Source organism: Tachypleus tridentatus, chromosome 8, assembly GCF_004210375.1.
Source record: "Tachypleus tridentatus isolate NWPU-2018 chromosome 8, ASM421037v1, whole genome shotgun sequence".
NCBI lineage: Eukaryota > Metazoa > Arthropoda > Merostomata > Xiphosura > Limulidae > Tachypleus > Tachypleus tridentatus.
Genome location: NC_134832.1, coordinates 114,917,109 through 114,944,915, shown reverse-complemented (window position 1 = coordinate 114,944,915; position 27,807 = coordinate 114,917,109). Strand labels below are relative to the sequence as shown.

The 27,807-nt window shown below is 31.7% G+C and overlaps 1 protein-coding gene across 1 annotated transcript in view; it reads right to left on the bottom strand.

Annotated features, from left to right (window-relative positions):
• The window catches only part of LOC143223250 (glutamate receptor ionotropic, NMDA 3A-like), a 208,691-nt gene that overhangs the window by 9,781 nt on the left and 171,103 nt on the right, over positions 1-27,807 (bottom strand). Inside the window, exons 3-8 of the mRNA XM_076450952.1 lie at positions 14,033-15,083; positions 11,648-11,781; positions 9,246-9,393; positions 8,344-8,640; positions 6,981-7,100; positions 1,255-1,328 (exon numbers count right to left, since the gene is read on the bottom strand). Coding sequence (XP_076307067.1) covers positions 1,255-1,328; positions 6,981-7,100; positions 8,344-8,640; positions 9,246-9,393; positions 11,648-11,781; positions 14,033-15,083 — 1,824 coding nt within the window. The remainder of the gene's footprint in view (positions 1-1,254; positions 1,329-6,980; positions 7,101-8,343; positions 8,641-9,245; positions 9,394-11,647; positions 11,782-14,032; positions 15,084-27,807) is intronic.

Here is a 27,807-nt window from a genome sequence, read left to right as displayed (position 1 = left end):
GAAGCCCAAGAGTTGGTGATGGGTAGTGATGACTAGCTGCCTTCCTTCTAGTGTTTCACTGATAAATTAGGGACGGATAGCGCAGATGGCCCTCGAGTAGCTTTGCGCGAAATTCAAAACAAACCAATCCACACTAACTTTACTGAACTATTCGTGTTTTTTTGAGAGGAAGGGAAGGATAAGGGTCAAGCAGAAGGTGTAGAACGTTTTCTAAAGAAGGATTAAATAGATATAAGATACATTACTATCCTTTTAAGAAAAACTAAATATCATTTAATATCGGTCAACTCATCAGATGGTTTTACTTAAAACTAGTGCGAGTTTATATTTCATGTCACAGTACACTACAGAACGAGGAGTGCGTTACCTGAAACTGATTTTAATTGTGGAAATTAGCCAGCCACAGCTGACATAAACCCTCGGTTAAATGGAATGTATCATAACTACATGTTGACATTATTTAATTAATTGTTTTTTGGAAGAGTGTGTAACGATCCATTCCGAAGTAAAACATAAAGATGTGTTCAGTTTGAGGATTTAGAATTTGGATATTGAGGTATCCGTTGTGTTTGACAGAATCAGAAAACAAATAAATATGGATTAAGTCATACATTAATCATTATAAGCAAATGGTAATATACAAGAATCCAAAACATAAAAGTCAATCGCAAAAGCCGTACATACGTCTCGGGAAACAGAATAGAAAATTATGGAGAAGGATCTCTTTTTGAAAAAGCGACATAAACTGCTTCCACTATATATTCCGTTTAAAAAAAATTACATAGCTCAAACAGTTGGAGAATTGCGATTGTACGACGTACAAGTTATGGAAAGCCAGGATGACATCCTAATGTGGGGTATTTTGCAATGGAAACTAAATTGCATATCTATTGTCAAGATGCACAGTGGCCAGATAGAACATGTCTGGATGTGTTATTATGGATTTTAATGATGTAGTGAGACTCCAAAATATTTTTCTTATAACGCACTCAACCTTTGTATAATAATTCATAATAATACTTACCTTGGTACACTTAAAAAGTATATATCTTACATGACTTTAAAAAAGTAAAAACCCGTAACCAGATACAATACAGTGGAACAAATTTCCAAAACACAATTGAATAATTAACAGATTTGATATGTGGATGAATTTCCGTACGCTTCTCTATAATTATATCTTCAGTTAAAACGTTTTTTAATTGTATTATTTCCAACTAAAAGTTTGGATGTTAATTTATCGTTAAAGCTTACACGTTCTGGATTTCTTGGATCACTCCAAAAAACTGAGATTTGCTTCTTCTTCTCCTCAAATCTTCTTTTGCTTTCTAAAATTAAAAAAACCCAATAAAACAACAATAAAACAAATTTATATCATTGTATATTTTTCAACAGAAACAAAAAATCAACTGGATTTTTTCCTCTTTAAAAATAAAAAATAAATGAAAAACAGGCACTTAAGTTACTTCAACATCTTGAAAATTATAAAACTATGAACTATATACTACTGTATTTAAAACTATGAACTATATACTACTGTGTTTCAAACTATGAACTATATACTACTGTGATTAAAACTATGAACTATATACTACTGTATTTAAAACTATGAACTATATACTACTGTGTTTCAAACTATGAACTATATACTACTGTGATTAAAACTATGAACTATATACTACTGTATTTAAAACTATGAACTATATACTACTGTGTTTGAAACTATGAACTATATACTACTGTGTTTGAAACTATGAACTATATACTATTGTGATTAAAACTATGAACTATATACTACTGTGTTTGAAACTATGAACTATATACTACTGTGATTAAAACTATGAACTATATACTACTGTGTTTAAAACTATGAACTATATACTACTGTGTTTAAAACTATGAACTACATACTACTGTGTTTAAAACTATGAACTATATACTACTGTGTTTAAAACTATGAACTATATACTACTGTGTTTAAAACTATGAACTACATACTACTGTGTTTAAAACTATGAACTATATACTACTGTGTTTAAAACTATGAACTACATACTACTGTGTTTAAAATTATGAACTATATACTACTGTGTTTAAAACTATGAACTACATACTACTGTGTTTAAAATTATGAACTATATACTACTGTGTTTAAAACTATGAACTATATACTACTGTGTTTAAAACTATGAACTATATACTACTGTGTTTAAAACTATGAACTATATACTACTCTGTTTAAAACTATGAACTATATACTACTGTGTTTGAAACTATGAACTATATACTACTGTGATTAAAACTATGAACTATATACTACTGTGTTTGAAACTATGAACTATATACTACTGTGTTTAAAACTATGAACTATATACTATTGTGATTAAAACTATGAACTATATACTACTGTGTTTGAAACTATGAACTATATACTACTGTGTTTAAAACTATGAACTATATACTACTGTGTTTGAAACTATGAACTATATACTACTGTGTTTGAAACTATGAACTATATACTATTGTGATTAAAACTATGAACTATATACTACTGTGTTTGAAACTATGAACTATATACTACTGTGTTTGAAACTATGAACTATATACTACTGTGTTTAAAACTATGAACTATATACTACTGTGTTTGAAACTATGAACTATATACTACTGTGATTAAAACTATGAACTATATACTACTGTGTTTAAAACTATGAACTATATACTACTGTGTTTGAAACTATGAACTACATACTACTGTGTTTAAAACTATGAACTATATACTACTGTGTTTAAAACTATGAACTACATACTACTGTGTTTAAAACTATGAACTATATACTACTGTGTTTAAAACTATGAACTACATACTACTGTGTTTAAAACTATGAACTATATACTACTGTGTTTAAAACTATGAACTACATACTACTGTGTTTAAAACTATGAACTATATACTACTGTGTTTGAAACTATGAACTATATACTACTGTGATTAAAACTATGAACTATATACTACTGTGTTTAAAACTATGAACTACATACTACTGTGTTTAAAACTATGAACTATATACTACTGTGTTTAAAACTATGAACTACATACTACTGTGTTTAAAACTATGAACTATATACTACTGTGTTTAAAACTACGAACTACATACTACTGTGTTTAAAATTATGAACTATATACTACTGTGTTTAAAACTATGAACTACATACTACTGTGTTTAAAATTATGAACTATATACTACTGTGTTTAAAACTATGAACTATATACTACTGTGTTTAAAACTATGAACTATATACTACTGTGTTTAAAACTATGAACTATATACTACTCTGTTTAAAACTATGAACTATATACTACTGTGTTTGAAACTATGAACTATATACTACTGTGATTAAAACTATGAACTATATACTACTGTGTTTAAAACTATGAACTACATACTACTGTGTTTAAAACTATGAACTATATACTACTGTGTTTAAAAATGCTTTAAAATAGAACACTTAATGACTAGCTGTATAAATAATTTACTCATCAGTTAGTGTTTTCCAACGAATAATAAATAGTTTTTGAAGATATTTTCTAGCGAACACATTGAAGGATATTTAATTGTTTGTCCTGAATGCACTCTAGTCTGCATTTATTTACTTATTTGGGGATCGCTGCGTTTCTAATTTAACCCTCAGTTTGGTCAGTCACTCAAATAGGTTAGTTTACTTACTTTTTATATCAGAAAATTCCCGACTGACTGCTCATATTTTTGTCTGGTTTACTATATTTACTTCGTTATGAATTTAAAATCAGAGATATGTAAAAATGGTTTATTATTATTATTTTTAGATATGTACCTTGCTTGAACGAGAGACATGTGAGAACAATATTACAAGTCAGAAGAAATGTTAAATTTTTAGGCCTAGTTAGTTTCAGATTTCAGCATTGTGCGAGTTTTTACATGACGGCTTCAATTTGTTTAAGTAAATAACCAAACTTGCAGTTTGGCGTCATTTTATATATAACGATTTTACAGATCCTGACTAGTGAGATTTAATTTCTAATTTCTTGAAAAGATGTGATCTAAAACTATACGTTTATTTGAAAATAAAAGTTCATTACAGTTTATAGCAGTTTTTATAGAGTAAAACAGAACGGTAGGACTGCTGTTAACACATTTGTTAAGAGTTTGCTTTTTTTCAGTCGCCTTTAGAAGATTGGTTTGGTTTGGTTTGAATTTCGCGCAACGCTACAGGAGGGCTACCTGCGCTAGCCATTTCTAATTTAGCAGTGTAAGACTAGAGAGAAGGCAGCTAGTCATCACCACCCACCGCGAACACTTGGGCTACTCTTTTGCCAACAAATAGTGGGGTTGGCTGAAACATTATAATGCCCCCACGACTGAAAGGACGAGCATGTTTGGTGTGACGGGGATTTGAACCCGCGGCCCTCAGATTACGAGTTGAGTGCCTTAACTACCTGGCCATGCCTGGCCGCCTTTAAAAGAACACAAAATATTTCAAGTCGATTATTCTTTTCTATCACCTTTAACACATCAGGAGCATTTTATAAACATTTTGCACGAATTTCTATATAAAAATAAAATACATATTTATCTACAATCCTTTTATTGTAGGAAATGAGTGATTTGGAATCATTTCCTTCTGTACAGTTAAGGATAAGAACAATATACTTTGTTCAGATAAACAATTCTTCAGTAATGGAAAGCGAAATTCGTTTTATAGATAGTTTTTATTAAATTATAAATAAGGAATCGATCATACAGAAACGATAAAAAAATAACTAAAATCTCCTTCCAACGATAACTTAGTATCAGATTGTTTGTTTTTGAGCAACATTAAAGAATAAGTTATTTATTATATATATATATACACCGTATGGAACTCCGAATTAATTTTAAGTCAATAAACTTACTATTGATCCACTGGGTAACTATTTGGTTATTAGAGCTTTCAAACACCTCTTTATAGTGAATTTTTCGCACTGTATATCATAACTGCTGGTGTGGGTATTAACACTTTTACCAAACAAGCAGAACAACAGTTCGACCTTCCTAGGTCATCTTCAGGTAATCTAGGAAGGTCGAAACGTTGTTTTCTGCTTTATTAGTAAAAGCGTTAATACCCATACCAGCCGTTCTGAGAAACATTTTTATTTCAAGTGGGTTTCTCATCATCAAGAGAATTTCCCACAAAAAAAAGTAAGTTATTTATTTAACAAGTTGTTAGTGTTAAACTAGTCAATAAGGAATGGGAGAATGTCCAAAATTAACTTATCCTTTGTTTCAGTTGCATTTTCAATCATAAGAGAGTTTCTGTTAAAGCGATCAGAAAGTGGGATTGGCCAAAATGATTGGAATGCAACCGAAAGAGGACAAGAAAACCGAAAAGCAGAAACAGCAAGAATTAGATACTTTGTCTTCTTGTTGTCTTATATCATTCAATAGAATTAGATTGATTGGACTTCAACCAAGAAAAATTTTAATAAATATTTGAAGGACATTTAATGTTAAACTATGTGTGAAAAGTGTCCTAGATGTCATGAACATACTGACAGTCATTCAAACATTGTAAATCATGGTGACAAAAGAAAGGCTCAGAGCAAAAATAACCTGGTTTTGGAAGACTTTACATTAACTCCAAAATATGTGGAAATTTTATTTTATTCTTTTTTTCCAAGTAAGAGATCGAAACTTAAATATATACAAAGTTTTTGTATGAGAAAGTAGGGCAGCAGATTTTCTCTTGTTCAAAGACCATTTCTGTACGATCGAGTCACGATTTTAGGGTTAAAAATCGTTAGACAAAAATTAAAAAAAATACTTTAAACTGTAGATAACTGAATACATTATATTAAAACGAATTTGAATACGCAAATCTACAAGTCACTTAATTACCACAGCCGATATACATTTGCAATGGAACTATGTTTTGACATTGTTTGACATTCTGTAAGTATTGTTTCGGGAAAGGTATGTAACGGATCTTTCCAACGCAAAATATTCACACAGTCATAGTTCATAGATTTGTTGAGATCGAGGATTTAGAATTTCCAAGACGAAGATATTCATGTTAGTTTAAAGGCTTAAAACAAAGAAATATAATTAGCATGGGGCACCAGGATCTAGAAGAGATTTGTAATAAGTCATATATACTAGCTATATAGGGTAAGCAAAGTACGGCGTCTTGTAACAAGTACCAGTACTTGAACACAAAGGACAGTGGCAAAAACTTCCAATGCTCTAGGCAATACAACAGTACACAACATAATCAGAAAGGATCTCCATCTAAAGATAAGACCCCAAGGGCTTCGGTTCCTCAAGACAAGGCTTGAGGTCACACTTCCCATTCAATTTTCACTTATGTGAACCAACTGGAGAACAAAACTACAATAGAAAGACAAAAATGGTCAAGTTACTGGATGTAGGATTTGCTGTGACAATCAGAATATTGAAACTGGCCCTGGCAAATTGTCATCATATTAAACTAGATGGGTTGTGGAAAACCAGGTGGAAGGAGTGCTATACTTCGAGCAAGGCAGCTTTATAAAAACTGACATGATGACACAACACGATCTGTGACCACGTTCCAATGCTCCAAATTCGTTTCAATATAGCATACTCAACTCTCTGTGTTGTTTAGGAAAAATGTTTGGATCTTTTTAAGATTGTTACTCAGTTAAAACAGATGTATAATCTTGCAACAAAAGTTTGATAACAGAGCTAACCACTTATGTTTTTATTAACCTTCGAATGCTGTCTGAAAAATATATTTTAAAATAAAATTTAGTTTATTTCACTCTCTGGTAATACACTGATCCCGAAAAGGTGGGCAAAAATATTTTGAGTAACTCCAGATCTATACTGTGCTACTTTTAACAGTTTCTTACGGTTTTAACAAGTTACAACGTTCTTATCTTAAACACATAGACTATTAAACACGTATACTGCGTCATTACATACCCTTTTTACACTTTTTTGGAAGAGGCTAAAGATCTGACCTTCCCGTAGATTGTTAGCAATTTCTTTAGCTGAGTGATGTGGAGACACAAGCTCTACAGTGTTGATGAATCGGTAAAGTTTCTGAAAGAGATAAATTAACAGTTATTAAAGTGTTTAAAAGTCCATCGTTTTGTAGTTAATAAAGTCAGAAGAACCGCTGATGTAATCTCCATGTAAAAGATAACGCTTAAGCACAACATCATCAAGTAAAGTCAAACACATCAATCTCTTTGGAAACAGAGATAGGTAAGTTTGTCTTCTATTTGTCAAGTCTATTTCCAAACACTTAATTCTGCGTAGGGGTGACATCTGTTGTTACTAATTGTAAACTGATAAAACTATAAACATTATTTATCTATACTCTACATTTTTTACAACATTTTACAACATTTCATTTCAGCGGAATACACATTAATATTTTCCAGCACTCAAATTAAACAGTTTCAGCCTAAACTTTAGTTTTAATTTAACTTGATGTTATAAGTGATTTACTAGGATAGTCTGATTAACTGAAACGTTTCTTATCTTTAAATGGTACAGTTTAAACAAATGTTGTGGATTCACTTGTAATATCGTCGTATCCAAGCTAATAGATTAGTTCATATATATTTTTATCGAATTGTAATCATCTCATAAAATCCTCCCCTTTTTTCTTACAGTGAGAATGTTTATCAAAAATGAAACACATACACGAATTTAAAACTTATGTTGTTTTTTTGCTTTGTTGATTTTTATTAATCACAAAGCTACACAACAATGAACTATCTGCGTTGTTTCAACTACAGAGGATCGAACACCAGATTTTAGGGCTATAATTCCCTGAGGTTTCTATTAAGCCAGCGGAGAACAATTAACTTTTTATTGAGAGATGTTGGATTGAAAATAATTTTCTGAAGTCTCACTTATCTCACTAAAAAATTTGCTTACACCATTTCGTAATAAATATAAAGTCCCCCGGTACTTGTTCGTACTTTGAATTATAATGGTTCATGATTCGCAATCTTTTGTTGCAAAAACGCCCTCCGCAATTTTGGACCAGTTTAGATGCTGTTAATCAGCTGCTTTCCCTCTAATATTCAATACTAGGGACGGCTGAACACTGATAACACTTGTGTAGCTTTGCGTGAAAATCTTAAAGATTTTTTTGAAATACAAAACAAAATACAGACTTCATGTTATAAAAAACAAGATGAATAATTCGTGCTTTTCAGGTATTTTGAAAGCTTAAAGTAGTAATTATAAAATACATCAACAGATGGCAACAGCATAGTATTAATAAATATTCCAAGAAATGTAACAACTTTCTATAGGATCACTGACTTACCTGGCTAAGAAACATAAGGTTTGGATTTCTCCAGATTGTTTCCTGAGATCTTTCTCTAAGTATTGGCACAGCATATCTAAACACTAGGTGTTCCAATACTAATATACAAATACCAACCAGAAGGCCCACTAGAAGCATGATGAACACTCCAGCCACGGCCCTGATGCCAAGTCCCATGGGTTTAGTTGGAGCGTGGACTGAGGATCCAAAGCAAGGCACTCTACCATACCATTTCTGTTGAAGCTGATCGATGTATCCAAACTCATTATAACGAAGAATCAAGTCAGAGATTGCATTCTATGGAGAAAGCAAGGGAAGTCATTTATACAAACATGTGCTCATGCGCTCTATATAGTTAATACACTGCATGAGGTACCATGACAGTTATTTGAGATCCTAAATTTGATCGGTATGTTCATCCAAACAGAACCCCTATGACATGCCCTTGGTACAAGTATATGGGGATTATAGGGAATGATAAGTATTCTCACCCTGACTCATTCCATTATTAACAGGGAACAGTGAAACATTATCATAATGTTGAAATGTACATTCTGTAACGGCGTGGAAGAATTAGCACCATAAAATGGAAAAAATGACAAAATATTCCTTCGTACTAACATTTTTGAAAAGTACTGTATAGTTAGTTGCCATAAGACCAACATTGCATAAAAGTTAAACTTTTCAAGATTTATATTAAAAAAGAAGAAGAAAAAGAACGTTTTAAAGTTTAGTTCTAGCTATTGCACAATATTTAGTTAATATAAATCGAAAATCCTCACGTGGATTAATTGATCATAGGAATTTACGTAAAATTTAATCTAATAATCTTTGAGGGAAAATTTATACTTTCAACGTTCTATAACGTTTATGACTTTCTTATAAAATGACATGAACTTTACCTTCAATGGAAATCCCTTTTGCATTCCAATTGCATAGGCATCATCGAAGATAGGGTCTCCAAGAAGATGCAGGTTACATCCGGGTTCATTACCACGAAAGTAGTTCAAGACTGCAGTGTCCCCAATAATTACATCTAGCTCGCCACCCCTGACATCATAAAGTTCTTAATTAGACGAGCTATTTTTTGTCTCTGAGTTACTTAACCAAACTGAAAACAACCCTAATTAAGGTTAAACGAAAGGCAATGCTGCAACGTTTCTAATGGGTTAGCACAGTATCATCAGATAGGACGTACACAGTTAGTTAAATAATTATTTTGTTTTGCTAAGAAACTATAAAAATCAAATTTATCATGTAAACACGTGGACAAAGCTGAGGCACTTTTACAAACCCTGAAAAGTTTATTACCTTCTTTAGGATGTAATTTCATGAGTTCATAAGTTTATTACAGATTTTTATTTTCTCTATAAAAATGTATAAAATCCTGAGTATATTTATTTAATAGTAAAATAAAAAAACGTACAAAAATTTTAGCCTATGAAGAAAAAATAAAACTAGTAAAATATCAAATAATATTTAAAAATTAAAAAACACCGAAAATGTCATCTTATTTAAAAGCGTAAATAAACAAAGAACAAATTTTTATTTAATTCGCAACATTAGAAACAAACAAACAAAAACATTATAAAGACGTATAGGTTAAACTTTAAGGTTTAATACTTGCACGTTTTTGTTTTGAATTCCTTACGATTCTTTCCCCTTCGATTTGAACAATAATAATTTAAATACAAGGTGTTTTTCACATTGGTCTAATATGTTACATTAACGGGTGTTTTGACTTGAATTTAAATTTTCCATTTGGCTTTTTCACCGAGAGTGTTTACCTTCTTATGGAGGATGTGAATGATTTTTACAACGTTTTATTTCAATCGATTTTGATTATAATACGGAGTTATGTGAACGTAAAATGTTATGAGCTTAAGGGTATTCTTTGAATTTCCTTGTTAAAGAATGTTCCAAAAACTGCTTATTATATCAAATAAGATCCATACTTCCTTTGTGAGTTTACACGTTCATGTTTTTCTCAAACAAATCTATACTTTCAAAATGCAATCAAACAAACTAAAATGAGACAGGCGAAAAAATATCGTAACTTCAAAAAAATATATAACATTTAAAAGAAACCAAAAGAACAAATGAAATTAACGTATTTATGAGACATTAAAAACATTAGTGCATCGAACATAGTATTAAACTTTAAAACAAGGGAAATTTTGAATAAATGAAACAAATTCTTCAGTAGTTTTTTTTCGTCTTTCGGTAACGCAACAAAGAGATTTGTTAAAATCATTTCAGATACATTTATTTTCGAGTTTTCATATAAAATGATAAGATTTCGTGAAATTCGTGTTATTTATAGCACCAACTGTAGAGAAAGTAATTAAGTGAGTAGTATTGGTATAAAAAACACAGAACAAATACTAAGATGTAATTGTCAGTGTCAGAAAACGGCAAAACAATTGAGTAGGTGTGATTGTTATTGCCATACAACTATAAAACAATGATCTAATTGTGGCTGTTACTACTACAAACTTTCAAAACAATGAATTAAATTAGAACGTTATTTTTGTACAACTATGATCCAATGAACTTTGTGAAATTGTCTTTGCTATATAACCACAAACCAATTAACAAAGTGAAACAGTTATTATTACACATCAACAAAATAGCCAATTAAAATTGCCGTACAACCACAGTACAATTAACTTAGCGGACACTTTATTATTGTGTAACAATTATTGTTACAGAACCAAGTAATTAGGCGCGAGAGTTGTTGTAATATATTATTAACATGGGTAAGGAGTTATAATTGTTATACAACAACAATGTAACTTACAGCATATGTTGCTTTAAGCAGGCCTGACAGAAGTAACAAATTTTAAACATTGTTGTTTAAACTCCATAATCGACACATCTAAACATCGACAAATAATTTGTTTTTCTTGATTTGTCGATAAAAATATCAATTTTTAATGAAATAGTTTCTTCACTTAATTTTTACCATGTGACGTTAAATCTTATTTTAAATACGCCCTGAATTATAATGATTAAGATAATTTACATAATTTTAAATATATATATATATATATATATTTTAATTTCTAGAGGGATAATAAAAGAGAAAGATAATGATGTCATAATGCCTGTTTGTTCTGTCTCATAAGAACGTGAACAGTTTATTTTGAAGATTATAAACTCGCCTGACGTCATTTCTGAAACTGAATATCCATAACGTATTTCTGCCTTATTATTTATATAAGACATAAAAAAGAAGACAGAAATTGTGTTTTCTTATCGATTGTGCAAATTATCTCTGTGACGTAAATGGTTTTGTTTTTACCTGAGTTTGTTCAGCCCGTCCTCTAACGTCTCAACACCGTATTTCTGAATGTGTTGCCATAGTCTAGGGTTTTCGCTGTATACGTAGCCTTCAGCTGCACTTCCTTTGGTAGCCCCTGTCCGTTGATTTAAAAGCTAAAATTGAAACTAAATGATTATCTCTAAATACAGTCCGTATAGGAAATGTTAATACGAAAGTTTTCTTAATTTTTTTTTATAACCTTGACGTGATCATTCATCGAAGTTCAAACTGCTCTATTTATTTTCTACTGGTTATCAGTTAAGCCTGATAAAAGCATACGCTAGCAGTTCCAAATGTCGTTTCCGACTGCAAATACCAGCCTGCAACCATTTCTAAGATGGTAACTTTAAACATCAAGAATAAAATGTGTATCATATTCATACTCTTGATTAAATTACAATTATCTACAGATTAATCTATTGCCCCATAGACTAATTCAACTAGTTTATAATGAATGTTTTTATTACTTTTAACCCCATGTCTTTGTTTATTTGATATTATTTCCAAATGAAAATGAATTAGAATTGGTACATGCACTATATGTGCCATACTTTCCAAGGTTATGCTTACAAACTCAAGTTTCTTTCCGAAATTGGATCGTTTTATGGATAAACTATCAATCTAAAGTTAAACGAAAGTGATAGCGTGTAACTAGTATTATGAGCTATAGATCTAGTATATATATAAATTTGCTTAGTCAAAATCTCACTTTAAAATAAGTTAGAATTGAAGTTATAACTAGCGATAATCTTAGTTTGAAGCAGTCAGAATTTAAATTAAAGCTAAAGACAACCTAAGTTAAAGCTAGCGATAATCTTAGCCAGAGTAGCCAGAAACGCAGGTATAATAATCGATTAAAAATTTACTGGAAAAAATTAGGGTAAGTTGGTATAAGTCACCGATTAATTTGGAACTAATCAAAATCAAGCTACAAGACGTGAAAGTAAGCTAAGTAATTGTTAAGTAAGTTAGTAAGAAAGCAGTCTAAGCTACATCAACGATAAGACTAAGCTAGAAAAAGGCACCCTAAGCTACAACAATAAAATTAAGCTAGAAAAAGGCAGCCTAAGCTACAGCAATAAAGGTAAGCTAGAAAAAGGCAGCCTAAGCTACAACAATAAAAGTAAGCTAGAAAAAGGCAGCCTAAGCTACAGCAATAAAATTAAGCTAGAAAAGGCAGCCTGAGCTACACAATGAATGTAAATTTGTAAAGGGTAGCCTAAGCTAGAATAATGAAAGTAGACTTGAAAACGGTAGCCTGAGTTAGAATAACGAAAGTAAACCTGAAATGGGTAGCCTAAAATAGAATAATGAAAGTAAACCTGGAAAAGATAGCCTAAGTTAGAATAAGACCCGGCATGACCACGTGTGTTAAGGCGTTCAACTCGTAATTCCAGTTGCACCAAACATGCTCGCCCTTTCAGCCGTGGGGGCGTTATAATGTTACGTTGATCCCACTATTCTTTGGTAAAAGAGTAGCCCAAGAGTTGGCGGTGGATGGTGATGACTAGCTGCCTTCACTCTAGTCTTACACTGCTAAATTATGGACGGCTGGCGCAAATATCCCTCCTGTAGCTTTGCGCGAAATTCCAAAAACAATCAAGTTAGAATTACGAAAGTACGATAACCTAGAAAATGGCAGCAAAAAGTAGAAGAATGAAAGCAAGTAAGAAAATATTCTATAAAATGACAGCATTTTAAACATGAATAGCGAAAATAAGTTAGAAAAGGGATGCTTGAGCTAGAACAATGAAAGTAAGTTATGGTTAGCCTAAGTATCTAAAGAGAAAAATAAATCACAAACCTATTGTTTTAATACCAAACATACAATCCAAATATATAAACTTAAGTCTCTAAAATGTTTGAGTACAAATAATTAATATCTCTATACAACTTTACTAATTATTCGAAGTGAACTTAGAAGAAAATTTGTGAATTATTTCTGTCATTTTTTTTAAACTAAGGTATTTCGGTCAGTATTTGGCTAATTATAATTTGACAATTAAATTTATATATAAGTAAATGTTATTAATATCTATCATAATTCACCGCTCCATTCAATCGGAATCCACATGCCTGTTTCTATGATTTAGATAAACAGTTAGGTTAAAGTTAATTATTCGATTTATTTTTGTCAGGAACTAATACTTTTTTAATGTTTGCTTTAGTTTATTACAGCACCAATAAATGTCGCTTAATTAGTTACGATGGCTAATCATTGATACATTACTTTCTTTTTCATGATTCAGCAGATTTGGTGTTAAGCTTTCACTTAGAGTATTAAAACACTTTAATACATATTAACGTTAATTTGAATCCATTTGTAGTTTTTCTAGCTTAGTCTGGCAATCTTATTTTACTTACACTAGAATCGTGAAGATCGTCAACTCGAAGCTGGAAAAACAGACCTGCAAAGAGAGCAGCTATGTTTGCTGTATACGAAGCTAAGAAGATGACACTGAAACAACCCCACAAGTTGATGAGAACCTTGTTGGGCCAAGACTTAGGAGCTTTGAAAGCCACTAGGTGGCTAAAAAGAAGTGACCACATTACCCAAAGAGCAGAGGCTAGACTGAAGTTTGTGCTTCGCTGTCGTCCCCAGGGGTTTAGACCAAAAGGGCTCAACCATTCATATATGGCGGCAGCGAAAGCCGTGACGTTGAGGCTGGCGAATATGGCGACCCAGAGGTGTACACTAAACGGAACCAGGAAAGCCGAGAGCGGCACGTCGTGTATCTTGGAGGAAGCGAGACATGAAACTCCGGAGTGGAAATAAGGGACAGAGAAGTCAATGACTTCATATCGCATACTAGTGATGCTGAAAGAAGAGAATGCTAGGTTTGCGGCACCGCTGATGAGGTCAGCTGTGATTCCATTCCAAGACTGACCTCTACGACTGGTGCCAAACATGCCGTCAGCTACCAAGTAGATGTCATATTCAAAGTTTAGGTCACGTGCTAAGTCCGTCAGAAGGTCCATGGTAATTCCTGCACAGCAGGTGACATTATAGGTCTGGTCTTCAGCTTTACCTCGTGCGTAGTCTGCGAAAATAGTCATTAACTCGTCTTTACGGTTGGTTTGCACCTGAAGACACGGTATGCCCATTAAGCAGCTTCCATTGCTAACCCTGGTGGATTGCTGAACGAAAGGTGGATTATAAGCTGTCACCACACGAAAGCGTTGTTTCCCAGACAGCCACGGGCCCATTCTTCTTGCTCCGACCCACAGGACGGTGTCTAGTCGGACGGACGAGCCGCTCACATTTCCTATTATATGCCAGTGAAGAATGCCGTCACTAGATGGCGATAAGGTCAAAACCTCAAACAGTGGAGACGATTCGTGATTGTGACTTTGATGATTGGTTTCGTCGAGATGATTACTGGGATGTTTGTTCTTCAGGGTGTTTTTCAAAGAACTATAAGTAAAACTAAAACAGTTAATTAAACAGCACATACGCATGAAACATATAAAGCAGATCAATTTAGATGTACAGTAGTATTACAATAAATGCAGAACAAAAACTTAATTGGTTTGTGATTTAATAGTCAGACATAAATAAATATTTCATACATAAACTGAAGATATTAAATATAAATAATATTATGTATATCTTAGATTATAATTGCGTGTACTGACTTTGATACAGATTTAGTATTTTCATATCTAAAGCTTAAAACAAGAGATGACAGAACGATAACTTGAAAATGGCATCCATAATTTTATTTACGATTTTGAGAGTTATGGGTATTCAACAGTGTTGCAAATTAAAAGTGTGTGTATAAACATTCGATTTTTAATAAAAGTTAATGATTCGCGCTGTTTATAAACTAAGTGTATAATTGTAGCATGGATGTAATGAAATACTTTAACATTCTTCACTACAAGACTGTTCTGTAGAACTGGTATGTTGTAGTATACCACATTCTGATTGACAGGACAGCTATATTTTATAGTTTTTATTCAATTTTATGACATAATACATCGCTTTTAGTTTCTGGGAGTGGTATAGCTTTGATTATTAATAATTGGAATTTGAGGGATAGTGGTAAGTCTGTAGACTTACAATGCTAAATTCTGGGTTCACTGGACACAGCAAAAAACGCATTGTGGTTTTACTGTCAAATAAACAAAGAATTCTTATGATTTATCTCAGGAGTAATAAATTCTACGTCTTCATCTGTAATTAACTAACTTATAGATTGATAAATATAAAAATAAATTAAAAATTTAAATCCAATTGAAATTAAACATTTAATTCCATCCATATAATACTTATTCTAAAATTTATTTTAAACAAAAAACAAAATCCTTTTTTTTCAATTTGTTCTGGGCACCCAATTAAAGAATAATTCTAATGACCACGTGACATCAGATAAGTCTGATAATTGTAAATGTCATTACCTATAAAATATTTTGAAAAACTGGTCAATATTCTGAAAAGGTACAACTCACCTGGTTACTTTATTTAAAAACACGTCATATGAGATTTGATACATAATCCAAGGTATGTTCTGAACGCTAGTTAATCTAACCCGTATAAAAGCCAAGGTGTGTCATGTCACGCTTGATCTCTCGAAACAGAGAGAATCATAACATCCAAATACATTCGGATAGACTAGTTTGATTACTGTCTGCTCATTGTAGTTTTAGATATAGAGGTGCAATGAGGGGTGTCATGAAACCTTATAAGTGTAGTGAGTGTTCATATAATAAGCATCAAGTAAAGACGTAGTGTGGGATTACCTAGTTCAGAGTCAATTTTATAAAATTTATTATGAAAGTAAAAAATACTGATTCAGTTTTACACTTAGATCGTCTCTATAGTAATCTATTTTCTTTTATATCAGCGACGTTCTTAACAAAAAACACAAAACTGCTTAATCTACTTAGACTCTAAATCGAGAAATCAACAAATATTTTTCTAGTTTTGTTGTTTATACATTTCAATTTACACGTTTAGTATAAAGACTAACACCAATATTAGGTTATGCTTCTGTTGCTAAGCGACATAACATAAAAGCTATTGTTGGAACGTCGCGTTACCCAAAAGCACTGACTCTTCTATGTATTAGAAGTTGTTAGTTTAACTGATTTCACCAATACTTACTCTTTGGATACGTCACGACTTCATTTTACGAATGCATCTTTATTTTGATTGGCTCACAAAGAAATGTACCGATTTAATTCGCCAAATTTATTTATTTCAGTTAGTTATAAAATTCGAGGTTAGAGTATACTATGGGGTGGGGGGGGGGCGGTAGTATTCGCCCCGTCGTATTTGGTTGCTACACGCTAGTAACTATTATTATTTCCTTGATATAGACAGGATGAGGTCTAAGGGTTATTAAACTCATACTGTGAATCAGAAGATTTGTAGTTTAAAGTCCATTACTGTGTAAACGAGCTCCAAACTTTGGGCCTTGGGCGTCCTCTAATAGTGACAGTGGAGGTGTGCTCTAATAGTGACAGTGGAATACCACTATTTGGTAAGGCAAGAATTTAGTCCAACAACGCTAAAAACCGGGTTTCGATACCCGTGGTGGGCAGAGCACAGATAGCCCATTTTGTAGCTTTGTGCTTAGTTCAAAAAACAGCAACAAACAACAGCTATGCCTAAATAGTGCTTTATACGTATCTCTGCAGGAGAAATCGGAAACAAATACACAGAAGAACGACCCTGAATCTACGATAGAGTTTTAAAAAATCACCCATTTAATTACTTAGGTTACAACATAAACTTGAACAATATTTGGTAATTGAAATAGTTGTTTTCACATGACGATACATCTTTGTCAAGTTTGTGTTCAAAGATATTTAAAGTGTGCACATTTAATAACCATTTCAGAAAACTAAAACTCCCCAAATTTCGAAAAATATAAGGAAATCAATGTTCTTTTAAAATCATATTTACTATGATCAAGTTTATCGAGTTAAGGTTTCATAAAAATAGCATACCTTCATAATTTTTAAAGATTCCTTGTGGGACGGTAGTAAATTTACGGACTTACAACGTTAGAATCTGACGTTCAATTCCCATGATTGACACAGCAGACAGCCAAATGTGGCTCTGCTCTGTAACGGATTTACTATCATATATTTATTGTAATATCTATGTTTGTTTTAGTTAAATATATATATTGAGAAATGCATGTAACTTATAGTGTTAAATATGTGTTGAGAAATTCTCGCCTCTTCTCTAAATTTGTAGAAGATTCTCGAGTGTAAAAATCAACAACGTACTATGTGTGTAAGTAAAATATTGTTGCCAACTGATCTTTCGAAAACCTCGCTTAAAGTGTGTAAACCAACATGTCGCGAGACAGTTATATATATATATATATTGTTGTTGGTTTGCTATAGTATCTATACTATAAACCATTGAAGTTATAACTATGATAAGCTTTTATCAATCGGGAAACTACAGTTAATTAACAGGAACGTTTATATATTTTGAACATTATAAACCGTTTAACTTCAGACGTTAGTATTTCTATAAAAACATTAAATATATTCGTCGGAGAAAAGCCAGCTTGTAAACGTTGTGAGGCCAGCCAAGAATAGACAGCTAGCTAGATTATCAACTCAGAATTAAGTTGCTAATCGTGAACTTTCGATAAAATATTCAGTTCCAATTCTGATAGAAGACTTAATAGTGTTTGTAAAATTTTTCTATATAAATCTTTATTTCTAATAACCTTTATTATAAATTGGACAGTTATTTGTATATTAAAATATATTTTGGTTAAAAAACTGTGTGTATCAATCTTGTTGGCAAATATCATAAATTTGATACATATCGACATTCAATTAACTTTTAAATTAAAACTAAAATTCCCGACTAACTTGAAATCGTAATACGTAACATAAAAAATTGAAAACTCATCCAAGATAAGTTAAAATATTTAACAGCAATAAGTAAACATACATACACACACAGAATTTTAAAGTGTATTGACTGCATAAATTTTAACAAAGGAAAAATTTTTGTTTTAAAGAACTGTGATAGAAAATGATACCATTTTAATTCATGCTTATTATATAAAGTTCAAGTAAAATGCTTAAAATAAATTAAATGCAGATCTATGAAACTGTATTTAAGCTTTGATCTAAATATTTTTTATTTATATTATTATGAATTAAAGTTCATCCATTTCAGCAACAATGGCAAGAAGTCATTTGACTCTAAGATAATACTGATATATCGACATTCACAAAGGTATCGAAAACTACTTAGCCTGTTTCCTTTAAGGCTCCGAAGATTACAGCAATATCAAACCGTGAAAGAAAAGTTCATAAGAAAAGTTTCGAATTTCATTTTCAATTATTGGGAGGACTTGTTTCCTTTCTCCCAGTGCCTTACAAAATCACGTAAAAAATATCTTAACTTATTTTTAACTACACAGCCACAGTTGATCAGTATTTTTGTTAACAAAGTTATTTTATTAATATAATGTTATTAACAAATACCTTGTTATTTATCCAATAAATTACTTTGTATTGACATCTCGTAGCCTAAACTTTTTCCCTTACAGAATATAGAAAGCTAGAATTAAACTAAATTTGTTTTGGATCATCAGCTGTAGCAATCCCTAATTATGAACTTATGAAATAATCAGCTATACTGATCGAATAGTTAGATTTAACCATTTCCTGTATAGCGTGCTTAGGGCTCCAAATTGCAGAGCGCGATTTTGTGTAAACGACACTCGAACCATAAACCTTCCAATTCACAGTATGAGCACAACTGATGTATTAACAATAGTAATAATGTAGTTAACTGTCTTAAAGTTATATTGACTTGACTTTTAAGTAAGACTATGGAAGTTAACTGGATATCTCTGAAGACAAAACTGAAGTTTTACTTGAGAAATGTAAATTGAACACAAATGCATTAAACTTGTTTTTAAAAAGAAAATAATGAACTGAAATTTAGAAACTAATATGATAAGAAACAAATGACTAGAATGGGTAGAAAATACATAATGAATTATTTCTAGTTAAAATGTAAACAATATTTTCTTTATGTTGAATATGACAACATATTATGTTATCTAAGGTAAACTTAGTTAATTGTTTTGAAGGTTCAAGTTTTTAAGCATCTGCTAGAATTTTCTACATTTTAATAAGTCATTCTTTTATAAAACATATGATACTGTCTCCCAGACTCACAGCGGTATGTCTACGGACTTCCATACTAAACACTGGGTTTCGATACCCGTGGTGGGCAGAGCACAGTTAGCTCACTGCGTATCTTTGTGCTTAATTATAAAGAAAACAAAAATACAATTAAGTACAAACATATGGTACTACGAAATAAATAAGTCTGCTCATCTCATAAGTTCTTAAAATTAGTAATGTTGTTTTCCCCGTTGGTTGGTTCGTCAGTTCTGAACGACTGTAAGTTAATAAAAAATAACTAAATAGTATTGCGTAATTTATTTTTACTCTTATTTGGAATTGTAAATAATTTAAATAAAATTTATAATGTTTATAATTTCATTACTTAATATGTTCACACCTTAACAGTTACTAATATAAACAGCGCCTCGACCGCTATTAAACCCGTTGTATATCAGTGAACATAATAGTCTTAATACGGATAGGAGACTACGTTAGTTGATATGCGTTTTCTCACTGGCTCTTAGAAAATTTAAAGCAGAAATTTTCATGATTGCATGAACCGCTCCGTGATCAACAAGCGGTAAGTCTTCGGAATTAAAAACTCTAAAATCAGGGGATCGATTCCCCTCGATGAACACAGCAGACAGTCCGATGTAGCTTTGCAATAAGAAAACACACACACTCAAGTTTAGCTAGCTTGTTTGTCAGTTCTGAATGATAAGCAGATGTATTCAAGACAATAATATTAATATTATCACAACAAATAACAAAGTGTAAAATAACTGTTACTTTAATTTTGATGAGATGCAGTATAAATAAAATTAAACAAATTAAATCCAGATCACAACGTAGAGAATTGGATAATATAAAGTTTCTTAACCACTACTACATTGTTATCCTGAAGGGCCCTAATACTGAGCAAAAGTTCTTATTAGCATTAAACCTACCAGCTATAGTGTGGTTTGTATGTTATGATATGCAGACTTCTTTGTTTTCACTCAGGAGCTTTATTGAAATATTGTACTGTCATTGGTGGTGGGGTACTTGAAAATCACACGTAGTGATCACAGATGCTTATGTAAATGAAAACGTGAATAATTAATTATTTCATGTATGCTTACCGACGTGGCTTCTGGGGAAATTGGAAGTTGGTTTAATACTACTGGAGAGTTAGTCGTTTTCTGCTTTAGAGACCAACATTACGTGGGCAAATATTATTGAAGTTGGTTCAATACTACTGTAGAGTTAGTCATTTTCTGCATTAGAAACCAACATTACGTAAGTAAATATTATTGGAAGTTGGTTCAATACTACAAGAGAGTTAGTCATTTTCTGCATTAGAAACCAACATTACGTAAGTAAATGTTATTGGAAGTTGATTCAATGCTACTGGAGACTTAGTTGTTTTCTGTTATAGATACCAACATTACGTAGGTGAATATTATTGGAAGTTGGTTCAATACTACTGGCAGGTTTGTAGTTTCTATGCTATAGAGAACAGCATTAAATATTATTTCAAAACGACACCACGGATACATTAACTTTGATAATGAGTTTGATTTTGAATTTGGCGCAAAACTAGCTGTTCCTAATTTAGCAGTGAAAAACTAGAGGGAAGAAAAATCGTTAACACCACCCACCATCAACTCTTGGGTACACTTCTACCAACGAATAATGGGACTGACCGTCACTTTATAACGTCCCCAACCACTGGAAAGGCGAGCATGCTTCGCCTGAGGGGAATTCGAACCCTCGACCCGCAGGTTGCAAGTTTAGCCCCCTAATCAAACCTTGCTAAAGTGACTTAGCGAATTATTTTCTTGATAGTTCAAAAACTTTTAAAATAACTAGATGGTTATTTAGATACATAGTGTTTTAAACTACGTGCTTAAGTCTATGGTATACAAACACGTATCATCACATCAATTTATTATTAATGCTCAGAACTGGCAAATATCTTGAGTCACCTAACTATTATCAATAAACTGGAAATATTAATGTCTGGATAATAAACAGCAGTAGAGATCTAAGGTTAAAATAGATTAGATTCGTCCCAATAGATTTTATTCTTTGGAACGAGATGATAAAACTGTCTCTTTATTATTGGAACAATTATCGTAACAATTCACTTTTCGTCAGTTATTGAAAGAATACCACTTACTTACGGTCAAATGTTTCAAGATAACTCTTTCTACTTAATAACCTAATAACTAGTACTTCTGTAAACGTTATGGGTAATATCCAGGTAATTTATTACTAGCTTTGCCATAAAGATTGATTTTCATTTTGACTGAAAACTTTGAACTGTTAAGCAAACCCTACTGAAATCTTTTTTTAACGTAAATTCAAATGATTGTAGTGGTTGTAGCGCGTGGAAAGTCTTGTAACAGCAAGCATTTGCCATATGCAAAGCATATTTAATATTTTTGTCTTTACAAACCGGGCACAGCAAAAAAATAGGTAAGAAATTTGGATTAAGTAATCGTAGCCCTAACTACTGTTTTGAGTGATTTCTCTATGGCGTCGCATGTGCTTTCTCGTAAAGAGAATGATATATGGGATAACCCTCTATGTAAAGGAGAACAGCGATGTTTTCCACTGGAATGTCAAGTGGTACCTTGAATTTACATCACTGTCTGTTTTATCATTGGAGTAAACGTCAATAACACAAGCAGTACATGAATACTTAGAGGAATGAAATTATAGAAATTTGTATATACTGTTATGATTTCATGATTTGAAACAAGTCAAATAAAGTTTCACGAGGAGAATTTAGTCAATAAAATATTGTCTGTTATCCAGTGAATTCGTTTAGCTTTTATGCGTTTTATTAATGAAGATTAGTTTTCACTTTGCTTTGGTCTCTTTCTTCAACCTTAATCAAAATCATACAATTCAGATTATATTTCCTGACAAATTTCCTTATGTTCTTCAACTTACTGCAATACTACTTTTAACTCTAAGATGACCATTGCGTCTGAGAATACCACACATTATCAGAGTTTAGATAAAAATATATTATTAAAAAGACACTTGCACTTATTATTTGTTGTATACAAACACACATGCAAGTTTGGTTAAAATTACTGTTTCACGAATATAACTTAATTGTAGGTTTTGAGAGCAGTTTGAATCGTGTATGTAACTATTGACTTAAAGTACTAACATATTGCAATAAAAGAGTATTTTTTCTCCGTTTTTATTAAAGTAATTACCTGTTTTATAGGAACGTGATCCAAAGTTTAATACTCGAAGAATGTTTTAAGAAACACTTAAGACGCTTTCTGATACATAATGTTTACTTGGTCATATAAACGACGATAAAAAACAAACGTTCCAAGTAACAAATATAATTTTAATTTTCCGTTTAAGTTAAATTTATCCCGCAGGCTTTCTTTTAAGGCATTACTTTAAGTAAGACAGATTACGGTAGCTTATAGCTCTGCTGTAGTACAACCTTTATATTATTAAAACATGGCGAATTAAAACAGTGGATGATAAAAACAAAGCATTTCGGTTAAGGCTTTACGACTACCAATTATTGTACCTAGATTACTATTAACGTAAATAACATGACTGAAATGGCGCATGATATCATACGACAGAGACACGTTGCTGTTTTTAAACTCTAAATAGAGTTAAGCCTATGGTTTCAAGATGTTCCTCAAAAGAAATCAGTCAATTAAAATAAGGAATTATGCATAAGCAGAATAGAGAGTTGCTTATAAGTAAATAGATGGATATATAGAACTGTGAGTGAATAAAAAATAGGTACATAGCGGTGTGTAAGAGGTAATAAAATTCTGGCCAATCAAAACACAGCGTTTTAAGCGTTATTAAACTTAAAAAAAACAAACAAATACTTACTGTAGCATCACTTCCAATTTTTATTAACTTAATGTCGTCTAGGTTATTTTTCAGAAATAAAACAAAAAATATTTTTCCACTTATGCATACTTGGATTTTCGTAAGTTATACCAAAGGAAGTATATATATATATATATATACATACATTTATATATTTAATTCTGCTATCTTTGCCATCCACATTTGTTTTAGATTTTCAACAAGTTATAGTTTTCTGTTTTTTCCATATTACTGCCAGACAAATGGTTACGAGAAACTTGGTTACAGAGGTGAACCCTGAAGAGTTCACTTTTTTGTTTGTGCCCTCACTTTTAACAGGGAACCAAAATAAAATCTTTTACAGTAAAATTAAAAAATAAAATAAAATAAAATTATTAGAATTTTTATGTCTTCATAACGACAAAAATATAGTTTCCCTGCCTAATGTTAGTAATTTACCACACAAAGTTTCATTTCTCAAATATGTCATTATACTCCATAGAAGTATTCAGGTTTTGAGCCTTCAAATTTCATTCCAAAAATCCAGTAGCCTAGTATAAAATAGCATTCTAACATTAGGGTAAAAAAACAAGAAGAGTTGTTATGATAACGTCAGTTTGAACACGTCGAAGACATGTTATTGGAATTCGAAATGCTTCGAGGCTTCAGCCAGTATCCTGGGCAGCGATATATCATTGTCAACCGGAAAAATAGCGAAACAACTGCTAGCTTCACGTAAAGGAGTCACGAATTCAACGATCGAAGGTTGTGATATTTTTAGGCTACTTTCAACAACTATAACTCAACCAAAGATGTCATCGTAACTTTGTTTTAAAGAGCAGATTTTATTATTCTTCAGTGTCATATGGAAGAATTTTTACTCAGTAACAACTTTTACATTTAGCTTAAAATCTCCAATCACAATATTCAACAACAACAACTATCATATTCTCATATATATTTTACACTTTAACTTAATTTCAATCAAACGAAATATAAACAAGACTCACACATTTTATATTTAAAAAGGAACTGCTTTGGAAAACGAAGTTTTCAGTAACAAAAACATTGTCCCCTGGTATATAGTATGGACGACTGTTATGAGTATTAGAAACTTGTTTTAAATACATTTTCATCTGGTATATAGTAGGGACGGCTGATAGGGGTATTAGAAATTTGTTTTGTGTTTTAAATACATTGTCACCTGGTATATAGTAGGGACGACTGATATGGGTATTAGAAACTTGTTTCGTGTTTTAAATACATTGTCACCTGGTATATTGTAGGGACGACTGATATGGGTATTAGAAACTTGTTTCGTGTTTTAAATACATTGTCACCTGGTATATAGTAGGGACGACTGATATGGGTATTAGAAACTTGTTTCGTGTTTTAAATACATTGTCACCTGGTATATTGTAGGGACGACTGATATGGGTATTAGAAACTTGTTTCGTGTTTTAAATACATTGTCACCTGGTATATAGTAGGGACGACTGATATGGGTATTAGAAACTTGTTTCGTGTTTTAAATACATTGTCACCTGGTATATTGTAGGGACGACTGATATGGGTATTAGAAACTTGTTTCGTGTTTTAAATACATTGTCACCTGGTATATAGTAGGGACGACTGATATGGGTATTAGAAACTTGTTTCGTGTTTTAAATACATTGTCACCTGGTATGTAGTAGGGACGACAGATATGGGTATTACAAACTTATTTTGTGTTTTAAATACAATGCCACCTGGTATATAGTAGGGATGACTGATATGGGTGTTATAAACGTATTTTGAATTTCAAATAATATATTTTAATACCCATATAAATTGGCTCTACAATATGTTTACTTTGAGTTGGTTCCTTGCCATCATGAAAGCTTCCCAGTGGCCCAGCGGTATGTCTATGGACTTACAACGCTAGAAACTGTGCTTCAATACACGTCGTGGTTATAGCACAGATAACCCTTTGTGTAGTTTTATGTTTATCTGCAAACAGACAAATAAAATGATCATGAATCATCCCTTGGTAGTTTTACGGACTTATAACTCTAAAATTACTGTAGATATATTCCATTATGGGATTCAAAGAAACAAAAGTTAAACATTAACTGTGAAATCTATACTGCAGTGTAACATCATTACAGTTTCTATATTTCGTAAACCGACACAGAAACGTTATGGATATTATTACAAGGTTTGTCACAGAAACGTTACGCATATTATTGTAAAGTTTGTCACAGAAACGTTACGCATATTATTATAAAGTTTGTCACAGAAACGCCACGGATATTATTATAAAGTTTCTTACAGAAACGTTACGGATATTATTATAAAGTTTTTAATGCAGTTGTTATACTGTAGTTGGAAGTTTAAATGAAAAACAAAAACTTGCTACGATATTTTCCTTAATAATTCTTGTTCTTGTATGTATAAATATGTATTAGAATAAGTAATAACGGTTTTCAAATATTGGGCAAGATTTCTAATTTTTTACTCTCAAATTACTCTCCTAAATACTTCAAGAAATAAAAATAAAGTACTTCTGCTTTTAAGAATAATATTAAAGTCGCCGATTAAATGAGATTGGAAACATGCTTAATTGACTTTAATTTTTTATGGCTAATAAAGACTTTGTTAGGCTTAAAAAAAGACAGAGGATAAAACATTGATTGTTGTTATATTTAAAACACCTTTACTAACACAAGACGATTTATGCAAATGAACTTTATCTTACCTTTATTTCGGTTACATAAATGTGACAATTATTTTTGGGTTTGTAGACAAAGAAAAGTGTTCAGAAACTATTTCTAGACTACAAATCTTTAGTTTATCTTTTGAAAATGTTTCAATTTAATAATGTTGATCAAACAAACTTGTACGCTCAATAGTAAACTGAGCAAAGTAATGTAATTTTCCTTTCGCCTAGTTGCAAAAGATAGAAAATAAAACTGACATTTATCGTGGTTTCTCGTCAGATATACTTTGGGAAAACCTATTTTTATTTCTACGCTTCTTGATTGCTGTTTATAAAATCTATAAAATGTAAAACTTTCAAATCGGAATACTATTCTGCCTGTTTTATTCGCAGTTTCGTATCGGGTGAGATTTTTACGTATCGACTTTGAAGATATATTACAGTTCTCTGTGTGGACTGCGTTTTAATTTTCTGAAGCCTCCGAAACTATTACTGTAATCCAACAACAACAACAATAAAAACTAAACAAAGCTTTACAGACTTCTATCGAAACCATTTCGTTTTACTTGAATTTTCCAAACCAATAAGCTCTAAAAAATAGTATACGTAATAAAACATTTGTCATAACTGTAGTAGGATTAATGTAGAAGGAAAACAAGTGTAACAAACTAAAGTGTTATTAGCCCAGTGATATAAATCCAAATTACACATAAATAATCGACAATGCAGACAATAACTATTTACAAAGTCGTGTCACTTGATCATGTAATTTATACGTTTTGAGATTTTTAAAATTAAAGAACACGTTCCTTATTAGGTTATATCATATATGTAATGTTTCTTTCTTTGATCTATCACGCTAATTTTAAGAATTGGACTTTCAATTACTTTCATTATTTCAGTAAGACTTTCAGTTAGTCGAACACACAAATTGAAAAGGATATTTTAGTTTCGTTTTGTTCCCATTCCTGATTTGTTAAGTTATGCAAAAATCAATTCTCAGCTTATATGAGTAATGCAATACGCTTATAGTTCAATTTCAACCTGAAAATAAAAGCGAAAAATGAAGCATAACGGGTCTAGTTTGGAGTTCCCGTTATTTAATTAGTTATTCAAAAGGCTGCTGTCTATATGATAAAGTTTTGAGCTAAAATAGATACGATATTTCAGAGTTCCTTTACTGGTGAATACGAATACTAATGTCTAAAATGATATGTTCATTTAGCTGTTAAGACTTTTCATGAACCACTATAACAACACACACATTGTGTAGTAATAAACTGTTTGTCTCCACACATAAGTGTGAATTATCAATTTGTATTTGAATCACCAAGAAAATGGGTTAAAAATGAAGAAAAAACATACAAGTCGGAGTCTGGAATGGCAAACAGGCCCAGCATGGTCAGGTGATTAAGGCATTCGACTCGTAATCCGAGGTTCACGGATTCGAACTCCCCATCACACCAAACATGCT